The 16475-nt window shown below is 41.6% G+C and overlaps 1 protein-coding gene across 1 annotated transcript in view; it reads left to right on the top strand.

Annotated features, from left to right (window-relative positions):
* The window catches only part of ARHGEF10 (Rho guanine nucleotide exchange factor 10), a 110293-nt gene extending 105736 nt beyond the window's left edge, over positions 1-4557 (top strand). The window contains exons 27-28 of the mRNA XM_009288928.1: positions 947-1069; positions 3567-4557. Coding sequence (XP_009287203.1) covers positions 947-1069; positions 3567-4081 — 638 coding nt within the window. The 3' untranslated portion in view covers positions 4082-4557. The remainder of the gene's footprint in view (positions 1-946; positions 1070-3566) is intronic.
* The last annotated feature ends 11918 nt before the right edge of the window (positions 4558-16475 follow it).

Genomic DNA, 16475 nt, shown 5'->3' with positions numbered 1-16475 from the left:
CTTAGGGACATGGTTTAGTGGGCATGGTGGTGTTGGGTCGACGGTTGGACTTGATCATCTTAGAGGTCTTTTCCAACCTCAATGATTCTATGATTCTATGATTCATCTTGTCCATTATTCTTGAAGCAGGCCTGATCAGATCTGGTTGTTCAAGGACTTGTCCAACCAAATTTTTAATATCTTTGGATAGGGTAGAGATTCCACAAACCCTCTGAGCAACCCGTTGCAGTGTTTGACCACCCTTATGATGAAGCAGCTTTTCTCTACTTATAATCCAAATTTCCCATGTTCCAGATTTGATCTGTTGTGTCTTACTCTATCACTGTGCACATCTGAATAGAGTCTGACTCTGTCTTCTGTGCACCCTCCCGTCAGACAGGAGCAGACAGCACTTCTAACCTCTCTTTGTACACTGTGTGCTCCAGTCTCCTGATCATCTTGGTCGCCTTCCATTGGACTTGTTCCAATATGCCAATGCCATTCTTGTACGGGGGGACCCAAACTCCAACAGGGGGACACAGCACTTCTGATATAGTTTCACAGAATAAAAACTAGGAGAAAAAAGTAGTCATGAACAGGTTTGAGTCTTGAGTACAGTGTGTTATGGCAAAATATTATTGAGTATTGTGAAATGAAACGCCTTTCAATTTTATTATTGGGAACGTACAAACATAGTCTATTCGTAAAAGCATATTTGTCAAGATAATCTATGTCTACTTTTAGATACTGTGGTTCAGAGATTTAGGACAGAATGTTTCAGAAGTTTAATGGTATTTAAATTGTCATGTATGTAAAGTTTAATACCACAAGCCAGCAAAATACTTGCCTTTGCGATGAGTGCTTTGCTGAATGAGAGGGTACAGCTGATCGTGTTTGCCTGAAGTTACTTTGATCTAGGCAGAGGTCATCACTCTTAAGTAATGGAGCACTTTTCTAAACTTCACAGGGCAGCAGCGTGTTTCTGTGACCAGCCTCCTGGTGTGCCATGGTTTATTGCTGGTTGGAACAAACCTGGGTATAATAGTAGCATTGCCAGTGCCACGCTTGCAGGGGATTCCCAAAGTAACTGGTGAGTGAAATTTCTCAAACGGATAGAGTACAATGGTTTTATACTGCAGATTTCACTTCTGTCAGTAGTTTGAGTGCAATCGGCCAAATTATATGTATTGTTTATATATGTATCAGAGCTTCATGATGAAATTATATTTGTTCTTCCTGAGCTTTACAGTATATCCAGATACTTGTCTAGTTTTGTCTCAGTTGTTGGAGCCAGGACAACTGTTTTTCTTTAGGGCGTAAGAATAGCATAGGCATTAATCCTGTCAGAGTATGGTCAAATATATGGGGATGAGAAGAGAATGCAAACAATCTTTCTTCCAGATTTGGGGTAAATAGATGGATTAGGTTTAGAGACATAGGTACTGAAAATTTAGTATGTTGTCTGACTGGTTATTCAGTATATTGGTTTTGTGCCCTTTCTCCCCAAAACAGAAGACTTGGAATATATGAGAGTATATATTTCATTCTTTTGACAATGATCAAGATTTTTGCATTTTGGAGAGATTTATTTATTGAGTTACTTTCATATTACCCCATTTGAAATACTAATGCATGAATGCTGTTGTATCACTTTGCAAATGTTTAAGCTACTAGCAGAAGCAAGATTTTAGAAGTGTGTTTAATAGGGGCTTTGCCATGCTACGTTTTGGGTTCAGAATTCTGCTTGAGCTTCTGTGCTGTGGAGGGAAGCTGGCAGATTTTATGAGGCAAGCTGTTTGCAACTTCCTTCGGGGGGAAAAAAAGCTTATGTAACTTCGCAAAATGAAAACGAAATCCTCTGTGTTCAGCAAAATATGCAGCAATAATCCAGTATGACACAGGATAAATGCTTCTTCAAAAATATGGAACCTACGTTAGGTGAAAATAAACGCAATACAAGAAAATGCATAGTTGCAGAATCAAAAAATCTCTAATTTTATTCTTCCATTTTCTATTTTGATTATTGTGGTTTATGTCGTCTGTATATTCTTGCATTTATTTTGGGTCAAGATTTGTCAGATTTCACAGATCTAGCAACACTACATTTAGAGATCTATTTTTATAGTCTTTGATACCATATTTGGTATTTGAACTGAAAAATTGTGACTTTTTCCAGTTGTGCTTCCAATAGTGATAATTCATCTTTCTATCATTGCACTTTATGTAAAAGCAGAATATGTTCTATCATAACGTGGAATGCATTAGGGAGTTAGGGATGGACAGAGTGATTTGTAGGGTTGTGTGTTTTTCCCCTTGATAGCCTAGCTCTTTTCCATATCGTAGCTGATTTTGTAGAATGCTACTTTTTTTTTTCTTCATTTTTGCTGTAAAAGCCACATATATTGATATTGTTATAGCTTCTGAATTTGGCCGTCTGCAATTTGTTTTTCATACATTCTAATGATTTGCACAGTGTAAATCTTCCTTGTACCACCAACATCCCACTGTTTTAAATACTTTTAAAAAAAGAAAAAATAATAATTGTTCGGTCATTTCCTTATGAATCTGCCGTGGTAACTAGACACCCATTCAGAAGGATGAGTTTTAGTTCCTGCTGTATAGTGTGGAAGGGTCTGTTACAGTGAAACAGATGTTCTTATGCTATTCTGCAGAGGTACAGAGGTGCAATAGGATTAATTGAAAACCGCATATTTTGTTCATGGATTACTGGAGAAAACTCACAGCATTACATTTGTGTCGATGCCAACAAAAAGAAGTTAGCAGCATTTCTGTGCTCATGCTGTTGTGAGAACAGAGCACAAAAGTAAGTCAACTAAAATCCGTAATGCCATGTTTCAGCTGATTTAGTAGTACAGTCCTGAAACACTTGTGGTACAAAGATTTTTTTATATTGTTATAGCTTCTGAATTTGGCCGTCTGCAATTTGTTTTTCATACATTCTAATGATTTGCACAGTGTAAATCTTCCTTGTACCACCAACATCCCACTGTTTTAAATACTTTTAAAAAAAGAAAAAATAATAATTGTTCGGTCATTTCCTTATGAATCTGCCGTGGTAACTAGACACCCATTCAGAAGGATGAGTTTTAGTTCCTGCTGTATAGTGTGGAAGGGTCTGTTACAGTGAAACAGATGTTCTTATGCTATTCTGCAGAGGTACAGAGGTGCAATAGGATTAATTGAAAACCGCATATTTTGTTCATGGATTACTGGAGAAAACTCACAGCATTACATTTGTGTCGATGCCAACAAAAAGAAGTTAGCAGCATTTCTGTGCTCATGCTGTTGTGAGAACAGAGCACAAAAGTAAGTCAACTAAAATCCGTAATGCCATGTTTCAGCTGATTTAGTAGTACAGTCCTGAAACACTTGTGGTACAATAGATTTTTTTTTTGGTACATTTTTTTCTGTAAACTGTGTACACACAAGGCGAAAGACAGACTGGATGCATATAATAGGGTTTTAAGAGTTACACATTTCTGAGCAGATTTCATGAACTAATTATGGTGGAACACTGTGGTAAAATAAATAATGTTCTTTAATTGCTTTTTTTCTTTTGGCTTCAGGAAGAGGAATGGTGTCGTATCATGCACACAATGGCCCAGTCAAGTTTCTTGTAATGGCTACATCTATAAACAAGAAGAACAGAAACAAATTGAGGAACAGCCTGCCTCCTGGCTCAGAACCTAAAGACGATGACCAAAAGAATGTTCTGCACAACGAAAGACCAGGCTCTTCCCTTAGTAACACCCACGACACTGCAATTTGGCTGGGGGGTTCAGTAGGATCCATTGCACAAAAAAGTGACTTGTCGTCATCTTCTGGATCCCTTACTTTGTCTCACGGATCAAGTTCCCTAGAACATAGGCCAGAGGACAGTAACATTTATGAGCTTTTGAAGGATCAAAATATCTCATTTAAAAGTAAAAGACAGAGATCCAAGAAAATAAAAGCAAGTTCAGTATTAGTCATTTCTGGCGGCCAAGGACACAGAAGAGTGAACAAGAAGACCAAGCAGCAGCGACAAGATGAACTAGTGTCTTCAGTGATGGTCTGGCAAATCCCACTATTAAATATCTAACTGAACTAAATTGAAGATACTTTCTGCTATTAAAAAAAGTCTGATATCCTTTCACAGCAAATGCCAGGTTAGGACCCAAATGGATAGACTTTATACACCCGGGAGCAGTTTCAGTAGGCTTTGATCACAGGATTAAGGGTTGCAAGACAGTCTTCACATACTTAGAACATTCTGTAGCGTTAGGGTATTGGAAAACGTTTAGCCGTTGATGCTGTCCTTGATACTTAGAACAAAAAGGATCTGTTAGACACTTTCAAATGGTTTTAGAATCCCTGCCTTATTTATATTCACATTTATAAATGTCATAATTATGTTCTATAGCACTTAGGGAAGGCAAGGAACACATGCCATGTTTCATGCTGGTTTTTGCTTATGTAAATCAGCTGTTGTTTCCTTTTCCAAAGTGACATATTGCATGGACTGTAGATTTTAACAAATTAGCAAATATTTTTAAACAATAGATAGTCTAATGCAAGCTAATATTAATTTGGTAATTTCTAAAATAGTTTGTAACATCATTCCACAAGCCAGAGTTTGGCCTGAACAGAAGCAGTTATATTAATTGATTGGTACTTGTTTATTTCAACATAGAAAATAGATTTTTTTATTATTATTATTTCTAATGCTCAGTATTATTAAAATTTTGCAGTACAAAAAGTGCATTAATTTTCTTGGTAGGTGCAATGTGTCTGTGACTCGCCTTCGTTACACAGAGAAAGTTCTAAGGATGCTATGGCTTAGGGCAAATAGAAAATACAGATGCAGGACAGCTGTGCATTGTAGTGCTGCCAACGCATTCTCCCCCGGCAACTCAGTATCAAAGCTAGACATGGACTATGCCGTTTTTAAGGAGGCGTGCACATCCAGTAAATTAATAATGAAATTATTAATTAAATCATTAATTGGGGAGAGATATACTAATATTGGAATATCTATAGGAAGTGCAGGTAATCACTGTGGGTATAGGTCCCACATCAATTGATTTGTGCTGTGTCCTCAGGCAAACACCTATCAAATAACGTCACAGCGAAACAGCAACAGCAGAGATACAGTCATACCTGAGTGGCGGTCACCTCTTTTCACCCACGAGTTTCAACAAAGCATGGTCTTGTAAATGGATATTGTGAAAATAGCGTGTGCAGCTTCATTCACTGGGGCAAGCGGTGGCTTTGGTAGTGTTAGAGGGCGGAATTCTAAATAGAGACCTAATCGTTTCTTAATGAATTGATGTATTTCCAAAGGAAACTTTGAATTTGGGATTCCTACTGAAATTGCTTTTTGCGCTAGTCTCTGCACATGAGAAATATAAGACAAAGCCTTCAGCTCAGAAAGGCATTGCCAAAAATGGTGATGAGACACATCCTTCAGTCAACATATGTTTAATACAGATAACATGTTGAATGGAGTCACTGGGAACATCCTTTTCCCTCGTCAATAGACTGAAAGATACAGAGAAATGAGGACAGTTAAGTTTCAGTTGAATGTGTGAAGAAGTCTAATACTGTCCATCAGGTCAGTAAAATGCAAATTAAATATATCCGAAGCAGAACGTTTGTCAGATGTATGCATTGACTAGAATCAAGTAAAACTTTTGGCTACTTTGGTACCATTATTATCCCAGTAAGGGGGTGGTTTGCCCTGAAATTATTTCTGCTACTTCTGATACAAACTCCTTGATTCCACCATGTTTTGTTTCAATCTGCCTAATTTAAATCAACATCAACCATAATTACAGTGTTTCTCAGCACATGACATTTCAAGGTAAACAGTACTAGAGACTGAATTATTTTGTTCGATATAAGATAAGGGTTTTTTTTTTTTTTCAAAATAGCAGTAGTTTGGGGTTTTTTTAAAATGTTGCTGAAATTTGTTTTCTTTATTTTGCAGCAAATTTGTGTATCTCTTAAATTTTCAGTCTGTCTGCTCTAAAAAGCAAGCCTCTATCAAGGTGACCCCAAAATCAGTGTGGGTGGGCTGACAGAGCACCAGAGTAATGTCAGGTCTTCCCTGACATCAAGTACGCGGGACAGAGGGAATGCCAATGCAGTCAGCCTTTGCCTGCTAGGTGGCACCAAAATAGGCATTTCAAAAATCAGATATGCACCCCGATTTCTTTTCGGAGGTTTTGCCCACATCCAACATCCTGATCAGAACAGGATTCTTGAGCCATAATAGCACGGACTTCGTGAATCATGAAGGACACTTGTTACAGATGGGATTGTAGGCTTAGGGTCTTCATTACTGTTTTGTGCCTTTATTCTGTGTCTTTCGCTGTGTATCTCGCAACTTTAGTTGGGTGTTGTCAGTGTTGGCATGGGCTTAGTGTTGGCATGAGTCCTGGTGCAAAAAAAACCAAAAAAACAGGGTGCCTCTAAGCCAGGCAGCTGGCAACGTTTTCCCAAACTTTTCCTCTTCTCCCTGGCTACTGCCTGGGCTTGCCTGGCCTGAGGGATCAAGGCCAGTTGCATTTTCTACACTCTCCCATAGTTATGGCCCTGGGAGCTGCTCTTTGCCCACTGTGTGGAAGTACTACATTGTACAGTTGTATGTATGTATATTGAAAAACATGTTAAAAGATTATTCGGTGTATAAAGCGTATATAATCTAGTATCCCTTTGCTACGCTGCAGTAAAAAGACCACAGGTTTTATTCTGCATGCTCCTTGGGCGTGGGATTCCACACCCATGCCTTCGGGACTGGAGGATCATGTCCACTCTCTCATGTGGTGGGTTGACCCTGGCTGGACACCAGGTGCCCACCAAGCTGCTCTATCACTCCCCCTCCTCAGCTGGACAGGGGAGAGAAAATGTAACAAAAGGCTCCTGGGTTGAGATAAGGACAGGGAGATCACTCACCAAGTACCATCACGGGCAAAACAGACTCAACTCGGGGAAACTAATTTAATTTATTACCAATCAAATCAGAGTAGGGTAATGACAAATAAAACTGAATCTTAAAAACACCTTCTCCCCACCCCTCCTTTCTTCCTGGGCTTAACTTCACTCCCGATTTTCTCTACCTCCTCCCACCCAGTGGCGCAGGGAGATGGAGAATGGGGGTTGCAGTCAGTTCATCACAGATTGTCTCTGCCGCTCCTTCCTCCTCAGAGGGAGGTCTCCTCACACTCTTCCCCTGCTCCAGTGTGGAGTCCCTCCCATGGGAGACAGTCCTCCATGAACTCCCTTCCACGGGGTGCAGTCCTTCAGGAGCAGACTGCTCCAGCATGGGTCCCCCACGGGGTCAAAAGTCCGGCCAGCAAACCTGCTCCAGCGTGGGCTCCTCTCTCCATGGGTCCACAGGTCCTGCCAGGAGCCTGCTACAGCACGGGCTGTCCACAGAGTCACAGCCTCCATCAGGCACATCCACCTGCTCTGGCATGGGGTCCTGCACGGACTGCAGGTGGACATCTGCTCTACTGTTAACCTCCATGGGCTGCAGGGGGACAGCCTGCCTCACCATGGTCTTCACCACAGGCTGCAGGGGAATCTCTGCTCTGGTGCCTGGAGCACCTCCTCCCCCTCCTCCTTCACCGACCTTGGTGTCTGCAGAGTTGTTTCTCTCACATACTCTCACTCCTCTCTCCACTGCTGTTGCGCAGCAGTTTTTTCCCTTTCTTAAAAATGTTATCCCAGAGGTGCTACCACTGTTGCTGACTGGCTCGGCCTTGGCCAGGGGCGGGTCCGTCTTGGAGCCGGCTGGCATTGGCTCTGTCAGACATGGAGGAAGCTTCTAGCAGCTTCTCACAGAAGCCACCCCTGTAGCCCCCCTGCTACCAAAACCTTGCCACGCAAACCCAGTACAGATCTTGATCACTAGGAGCAGTAAGCAGAGTCCACCACACATTCAACATCCATGCATAGCGTTACTACAGGATCTGCTAGCAATAATACATGAGAGTTTTAAAGTGAAATTCATCCTATCTTCCAGACGAAATGTAATTTTCTTCAGTTTTATCAATAAAACAGTAGAAACAAAGTACAAATCTGCTCTTCTGAAAGTACATCAGAGTTATGCCAGTGACTTCAGTAAGAACAGATCTGGGTCCCTGATTTACATTATACTATTTTGAAAATACATATCTATTTATCTTACTAAGCTATAAAGCAAAAGAGAAGCTGTATGTCTGTCTTTAAAAATACACATTGTCAGGAACTAGATTTTTAGTAACTGAGCACAAGGTACAATGTTTGTTTTTTCATATGCAGCTAACTGGCTGTGGCCTTACTATGAAAACAGGCAGGAACCAAAGTTTCTCTTACAGCTGGCAAATAGTCTTTATAGCTGTTGTAGACTGTGCTGCTAGGTAGGCTGGATTTTGCTTTCTGATACTGCTTTTCTAGATTAATGGAAGTTATGGAACGTATTAGGGAAAAAAGGGAGCAAGTGTAACCACTACAATATATTCTACATATCTTTTCTAACACATAGTAGTGTCTTTTATAACATGAGCCATAAAACTTGTGTATTTATGTTCAAAGTATAAACTGAGAAAAATGTTTAATAAAAAATGTGATAAAAATTAACTTCAGAAGAACATTTCTCGGGTTGTCATTTTAACTAGAAGGCTAGAATTTGTGGCATGCATTAATGAATAATATATATATTAATGGACTCAAGAAAGGGAAAATAGGATATGTGATTAGGACAACGAAGATGTATATTTTTGAGTTTTATAGTTTCTACAATTTAAACGCCAGCAAATGCAATTTCTGAAAATGATGCAGTCTCTGGTAAGTTTGACCCCTGTATCAATGGACCCAAATAGTGTCTAAGCAGTAGAGTTTATACTATGCTGTCTACATGGAGTATGCATCAGCACTCGGGCAGCATGCATGATGCATAAAAATGAGAAGCATTAATATTCAAAATGAGTATTGCAGAGCAAAAGTATTAACAGAGGAAATTAATTTTCAGTTGCTAACTGGCTATTCATTCTAATTAATCTGCCCTAAAGGATGTATACAGAATCCCATGATTGTGTTTAAATTCTGAGACTTGTATTCATCAGACCGGGTAATAGCCTTTATGTGTGTACCTGCACTATTAAAAATAAACAAGAAGAGTTATTGAGAGCTGTTTGGTTGCTAATAAAACCTGCCTTTTTGTTCCTGTTTTTATACCACATGTCTCTAATATATGGTTCTGAAAAACATCAGAATCAAATCGCATGAGTGCAGGATAGTGTACATTCACACACCTGAAGACAGATTCTGTCCACAACTCATTATTTCTGGGTGGGAGGCTGAGGGCTAAAAATTGCATACTGCCCCTTTGAGAGAGGACTGAATATTGGGAAGGGTTTACTGAACCGTGGTTCGGTGCTTAAACTTCACTGTTCCTCCCTCTTCTGTCCTATTTAATTTTCTGACTGCATAAAGACAAATTAGTTTTTGTGAAATGCATTTTGGGGTGAGAAAAATCTGTGGTTTGAAAGGTGCAACTATAACGGAGGGTTCTGTAAGAGTTAATCCGTGTTGGAACAAGTGATACCATGGAGTTGATACAGTATTTTTAGATTGCTTTACATATCTTCATAGTAACAACACTTCACATAATAGTCCCGTTAAGAAGACAGATTAATATCATCTGTAGCTAGGAAGAAACTGAGTTGAAAAGTGTTTGCCTGACTTGAAGCCACATGATGAGTCTGTAAAAGCACACAGATTAAAGCCATTGCTGCTTTCTAAGCCCATGATTAGCTCTTTAAACTGCCTCCTCCTTGCAGGCATCCTGTAGGTGCGGCTGTTGAAACTGTCTGTGCTAGTAAACTGGCCAGGACTAGGGCGACAACTTAAGCGCTGACCTGTGATCGTGGTTCTGGCCATGGCAAGGCTCTAGACGGCACTGACAGTGCCACTCACCTGGGATATTCTGGGGACTGATTAACTACATGAGCGTAAACTGTGCTGCCACTTGCAGAATAGGCTCTCTGTCTCTGGTTTCTTGATGCTGATGCAGCCTAACATGTATCTATACGACCTACTTCATATGGGATGGACGCCTAGCAGTCTAGAACTTGAGACCAGTCTCTTACAGTCAGGAGACAGAAATATGTACTAGCATAGACTTGACACCTACCATACAGATACCGGTGGTTGGTACGAGGAGTCTCTGTTAGTTTGTGGTGGTTCATCAGCTGCTTGCACCACGCCACAGCTCAAGATTCTGGTTTACTTCCTTCACCCTTTCCGATTTAGGGGTTTTATAGCTATATGTTGAATCTACATCCCATTTTCCTCACAAATGCAGCATGCACGCTGCTAGATCTATCTGCTATTTGATTTGAGAAATCTAACTCAAGATTCTCAGAATTAGTTGATCTGCTGCTCCTTCATACTTGTGCTTACTTGATCACAGCATTTTCCTTAAAGGCATGCCCAGCTACCAAACTGCCAGAAACACTCTTCGCCTCCTAAGACAAAGAATCAAAATAGCAACACTGAAACAGCTTCAGATGAAAGGATCTGAAAATTTCCTAGGCAAATGAAGATTTACTGTGTGACTCCATTTGAAATGCAACAATGTCAATGCATGACCAAAAGCACTTCAAGTGCTTTGGCCAGGCTCCATAAACCACGCTATAAAGGCAGTTAGTCTTTCACAGCACGACCTTCAAAGGTGTTCAAAGGGAATTTTTTTTCCTCCAGCAGAACAGGCCTTGACAGCAGAACTGCAAGTTCTCCCATTGTGCATATTGTTATACTCCAGGGATAATCACAGTTATCATTAACGTGTGTCCCAACCTGGAAGATGAGCCAGAACACCTAGGATTACAATGACAGACCTTGGGAGAGATGAAATCATTGTAAGAATTCACTGGAAATCCAATTTAAGGAGTATTTTGACATCAAAAGATTCAGGTTAGCCTCCAGCAGAGTTTTCTCAAGTGCTGAAGTACCTAATTTCCACTAAAATGTGCATATTTACATGCCCAAATGCAGATAACAAGAAAGGTTTTAAATTCAAGAAAGCAGATACAGCTTAGCTACAGAGTTACAGAATTTTCATTTTTACTTTCTATTATTCCACATTGGAGAGAAATTCTATGGGTTTCACTTTGAGCATCAGGGTCACCTTGAACGTTGGCACAAAAAAATTACTAATTCACGCCATCCAAAACAAATTGTAAAAGTTGTTTCCTGTGGGCTTTTCTGTTTTGTTCTTTCTGTGTGCACTTCAAGTTGCAGAACATGCCTGTCAGACTATGCTAAATGCTTTTTTAATGTTCCCTTTCTAAAGAGATTTCTTTTCTGGAGAGTTGGGTAGCACAGACTGTGGGCATTAATGAGGACGATTACCTCTAGTTCAGCCAAGATTTGTAAGTGCAAGAAGTTTTCTGCCATGTTGCTCAGAGCCGTCTGTGATGCTCTTAATCCCCATCACAAGCAACTGACACCATCAGTTAACTTAAGCTGCATTTACACTGCTGAACTCGAGAGCACTTCAAACGTCACTGACACACATCCTGAGGCTGTGTCAGGCGGGATCCACGTGCCAGGCCCTTCCCTGCACGTACCCTACTGTCCAGGCAAGCAAAGCTGGTTTTAGCCTATACCTATACATGATGATGCTTCATTGACAGAGCAGTATTTTGGAAGAAATGTACTGATCACGAGGTATTTTGCTCACAAACCAAAGAGCACATGTTGAAGAGACAGGTGGTGGGACAATCCATGGCTGATTATGACTGGGAAGAAATGTTGACTGGATCATCTCAAAGCACTGTAAAGAGCAAGGGTAGGCTTTCATTCTTTTTCAAATCCTCTGTTTTTTATTATCTTTTTAGCGAATTAGGAGACGATGTGCATGTTTTCTCAACTGTTCATCTGAATAAGTGCTGTATGTTCTCCATCTTCTAACCTTATCAAATGCATTCAACCTCATTAAAAGCTGTTCTACCTATTCAGAGCATTGTTTTGGGTGATAAAATCTGCACTAATACACTCTCTTTTGTTGTGCTCCCCTGATGTGTTTTTTTTCTTAAATTAAAAACAATATTGACCTGTCTTTGGTGCATAAAAGTATGCAAGCCAACGCTGAAGAAATCTGTATGATTTATTTTTCCTCAAGACTACTACCACTCTCTCTGCTACAAGCTGATAACCCTTCTGATGCAACCAGCCCTTTCCTTTCAATTCTGCTATTTGGGTGTATTACAGGGATGTGTGAAAACTAACACGCAAAGGCAGATCAGCTTGGGTCGGCATCAGTCGTATACAACCCATCCTGTGTAACATGCCTACAGCATGTATGGGGTTTTTATTCCAAATATACAGAACATATTTTAGGCATCTTTGGCTGCTCAGCAGAAATACAATAAGCTGTTTGTCTGTGCCAGCAATAGCATCAAACTGATCCTCGAGGCTGTTGTGTTATAATACGAAGAAGCATTTCACACAGGAGTGTTCAGCTGTCAAACACAGGATAAATTATCGTTTCTGTTTGTTTTGTTTTGTTTTTACTTTTTGGCTTCTGGCCATGAACCAGATCTCTGGGTACTGCAGGGACCACCAACATCAGCTGCTGCCGCTACCTATCTGATACTTACTCCGGTATGCACAGGAGGAGTATTACTGAGTTTCACCTATACCAGTTCCAGAATTTTGATGCTGCGATGTTTATTTATCCAAGACATCCTTGTGCCAATCTAAAATACAAAAGAATAGCCTACCAACAGCTTTGCATCTGCACAGGTGCCGGTATATGTAGCAAGTCTAGACTGTGTAGGCATGCCAATCCTACCTAGTGTGCTGGACACATGCCCACAATGTAATGGACTCAGCGAGTGAAGGCTGCACAGCCCACCTAATATGCTGGGTAAATAATTGAGCATGGCCCCATGCTCAGCTCCGTGCTGCCATGGGTACGCTGCCTGCAGGATTCTACCTTGCTTACTTGTAAAAGCTAGCCTGCGTACGCCTGTGTGAGCTACACTCCGACCCCGTTATCTTGGAAGGTTTAAAGACTCTTGGTCCATAGGATATGGATTGAGTATTTCATCTGGGTGAAATAATGATTTTGTTAAATGGTTCCCAACCTCCTTAAATGAGAAATTCTGTAGCTTCGCTGGCCAAGAATCAAACCTCCTGAGATTGGGCTGATTAATTTTTGATGTGATCTGGCGGCTAATTTTACTGATGAACAGTGCATTTGCTCATCTACCAAGGTAGCCCAGTCCTGCACGACAGCCTCAGAGCTGGGCATCGCAGCAATGCAGCTGCTACTGCAGCCGCTACTGCAGCCAGTGGGAGAAAGAAAAGAATTGCAGTACCTCTCCCAGGAAGAGCAGGGCCCTGATAAGCTCTGAGCAGATGTAAATCTCTCTGGATCGGGATGCCATTTGGTGACCCTGTCATGAGAATGGCATTCAGCTCTATTGCCCATTTCTGCACTGGAGACATCACAGTCTGACACATTCTAAGAAGAAGAAATTGAGAATCTTTTGTTTTGCCCGATGTGGATTAAACAGACAGAAAGGTATATAAGATGAAGAAATTCCTATTTCCTCATCTGGATTTTATTATTTTTTTTACCAGAGAAACATCTGATAAAATTCTTCTGTTCCAAACCATTTTCCCTTTTTATTATTGAGCGCTATTGCTGGTATGTGAGAGACAGAAAGGATGGACTGTATGTCCAGAAGGAAGTCCGCTGTATGTGACCGGGCAGGAACTAGCTCAGGTTTCTGGGGAAGAGCAGAGCAAACACCTAGCTCTTCCCTTCCTGCCTTTACTCACCTCGCTGTGCTCACCACTTTACCGTTGTTGCTCCAGGCTAATTGCCCCTTGCGGAACACAGTAATCTCAGTGAGTCCTGATGGCTAGTAGCAGCAGTTGCAAGCTCTCAGTCCCCCTGAATATTTGTCATGTTGGCTGGGCTTAAGAAATGCATGACAGGCACCAAATGATGTACCATATGAGCTGTGTGATACCTGATTTCTTTAGGACAGGGCCTTCTCTACACTGGGACAATGATTCATCTCATGTAATTTAGGTGTTTAAGAACTAATTGTCTACAGCTGTAGCAGTCTGACTTTACAGCTAATGGAGAGGAACAAGGAATACCAAAGGATGATTCACCTCCTCCTAAGATAAGATGTCTAAGATAGGTGAGAAAAATTGCCCTCCAGACATGGTTATTCCTGTACATTAATTATAAATGGAGCCTCAGGGAACTCGAGTTAAGTAGGGAAATCAAACAACTAGAACTAAGATGATTTCTACAATGAGTGTCCCAGTTTTTAGCATCATCTCCAGTTCTACTGAAAACGGAAAGGCTAGTCGATGACCAGCCTTACTCTCCACAGGAAGTTTCCCATCCTATGATCCACAGAGCAGCAGTATTTCACAAAAGTTGTGCTAAGAGGTCAGCAACTCTCCTTTATTTCTGTTTTCACTTAAAGGTTTGATGACAAAGGTACATGGGGGACCAGTAAGAAACTCGAAGGGAGGACAGTAGACTGGGGCTCAGAAAGTTAGGGAATCACTGCCCAAAGCTAAACTTTCAAAAAGCAGAACTGAGGTCATTTTACCCGATCTGCTTCTGGCGACGTTCAGTGAGGGCAGAGGATAAAGTCTGAAACAGCCAAGTGCTACCTGACTTCTCAGGCTATGAGCTCCGTGGAGCTTGGATTTTCTATAGGTCTTTTGCTGGCTCCAGCCACAGGGGCAAGTATGGCCCATAAACACACAATATGCTACTTCCTACCCACCACTGATTTTCAATTGTCTCCAGACACCTCTGTGTACGCATAGACTGGAATGCAATGTGGCAGTTAAATCCAAAGAGGAGCTAAGCAAATCCAGTAGTGCTTAAAATTGTCGTATAGTCAGAAAGCATGAGTCAGAACGATCTTAAATGATCTCGGGTATGATACTACTAGCACAGCCACATAACTCCCATCAGTGTGAAGAGAAGTCAGGCACCTCAAGGGGAGACGATCCTCCACATAGGAATAGAATAACGGGGATTTTAAAAGTGAAAATAATTTCCCAGACCTGTATCAGTTGTCTAATTTCAGTGTCATCTTGAAATATATAATATTTAAAGTAACACGAAACAGCGGGAAGATTAGTTCCTGATGTCAGGAGAGAAGAGTTATTTCTGGCAGGCTTTAATGGATTTGCTGTATCACACAGAAACTTTTTCCAGCTAGCTATGAATAAAACCACATACAGAAACTAACAAACAGTCCAATCATGTAATGGACCCAAATCAAGGGACAGCGGGAAATTTGCAATTATGCCAAAGCCACATGTAGTTACCAATTATTCTAAGACCCCTGTGACACTGTATGATTATTACTTATTTATCTTATGGCACCAAAAAGCATGCTGGCCTCTCTCAGTAGAGATGAGACATGACCTCAGCTTGAAAACCAGCCTTCCGGTTAAGCGCTGCACTTAAGTAAGTGCACAACATGAGCGGAGCCAAGGGTTTCAAGTGGTTACACTTACCCAGCACTGCATGCAAGCACTTTAGTGTATTAAGGGCTAACTCAACACATAAGAGTTTTAGCAAAACCAAAGTCAAAAAGTAGGAGCAATGGGACAAGATGAATGAGAAGACACCCAACCACTCTTAACCATCATAACCACGAAGCTGGAAGAACACAGAGCTGCAATGGTTACACTGCCAGTGCAGAAGAAATGAATTGTCAGGTTAATTTGAGAGAGGAGACGGGAGTAGCTTTGCAAGTCTGCTCAGGAGTGTCTCGCAGGGCCGGGAGCCACTTGCTGTGTGGCTGCAGGAAAACCAGTCTGACGGGACCCTGGAGTCAGTGGAAAGAGAAAAGCTGCAGATGAATAGTGTTTTGAGACAGCAGTATCATAGGAAAACTATACATTGCAACGGCAATATGATATATCCAGGCACCAGCAATGGTTTAGAAAGGCTTGGATAGTGCGGTGTCAGTGCCTGCTGTCTCGGTATAAGTCAGATTGCAGCCTGCAGTGGGATGTGAGCTGGGTAAGTACCACCGACTGCATCAGGAGCAGACCCAGCTTACAACTAATGTAACATCAGGGGTTTTTTTCAAGAAACTGGGAAACGGGTCTAATTCTGGGAACCCTGATGAGTCTCAGCTTTGAAGAGCAGGACAAAATGGGACCCAGACCCAAACTGCAGTCAAACAGAAACGACCTGGCCTCCACCTCGTTCCTCTGTCAGCAGAAACCCGAATAACCCACAGGCTCCGGCTGGATACCCTCCCCGTCGCTTCCCGCAGCGACCACGGCCGGTGCCGGAGAGCGCCGCGGCCGAGGCGGAGGCCAGGCCGTGGTCAGTCAGGGCTCCAGTCTGGGAGCTCCAGTCAGGGCACCGTGTCTGTCTACCAGGCGGCCGCGCTGGTGCCGGGGGCAGCTGCAGCAAACCCCACCGGCCCTGCCTCCAGCAG

The sequence above is a fragment of the Aptenodytes forsteri genome, unplaced genomic scaffold, assembly GCF_000699145.1.
Source record: "Aptenodytes forsteri isolate BGI_AS27 unplaced genomic scaffold, ASM69914v1 Scaffold121, whole genome shotgun sequence".
Classification (NCBI taxonomy): Eukaryota; Metazoa; Chordata; class Aves; order Sphenisciformes; family Spheniscidae; genus Aptenodytes; species Aptenodytes forsteri.
Note: the sequence above shows the minus strand (reverse complement) of the source record. Positions and strands in the feature narration are given on the sequence as shown.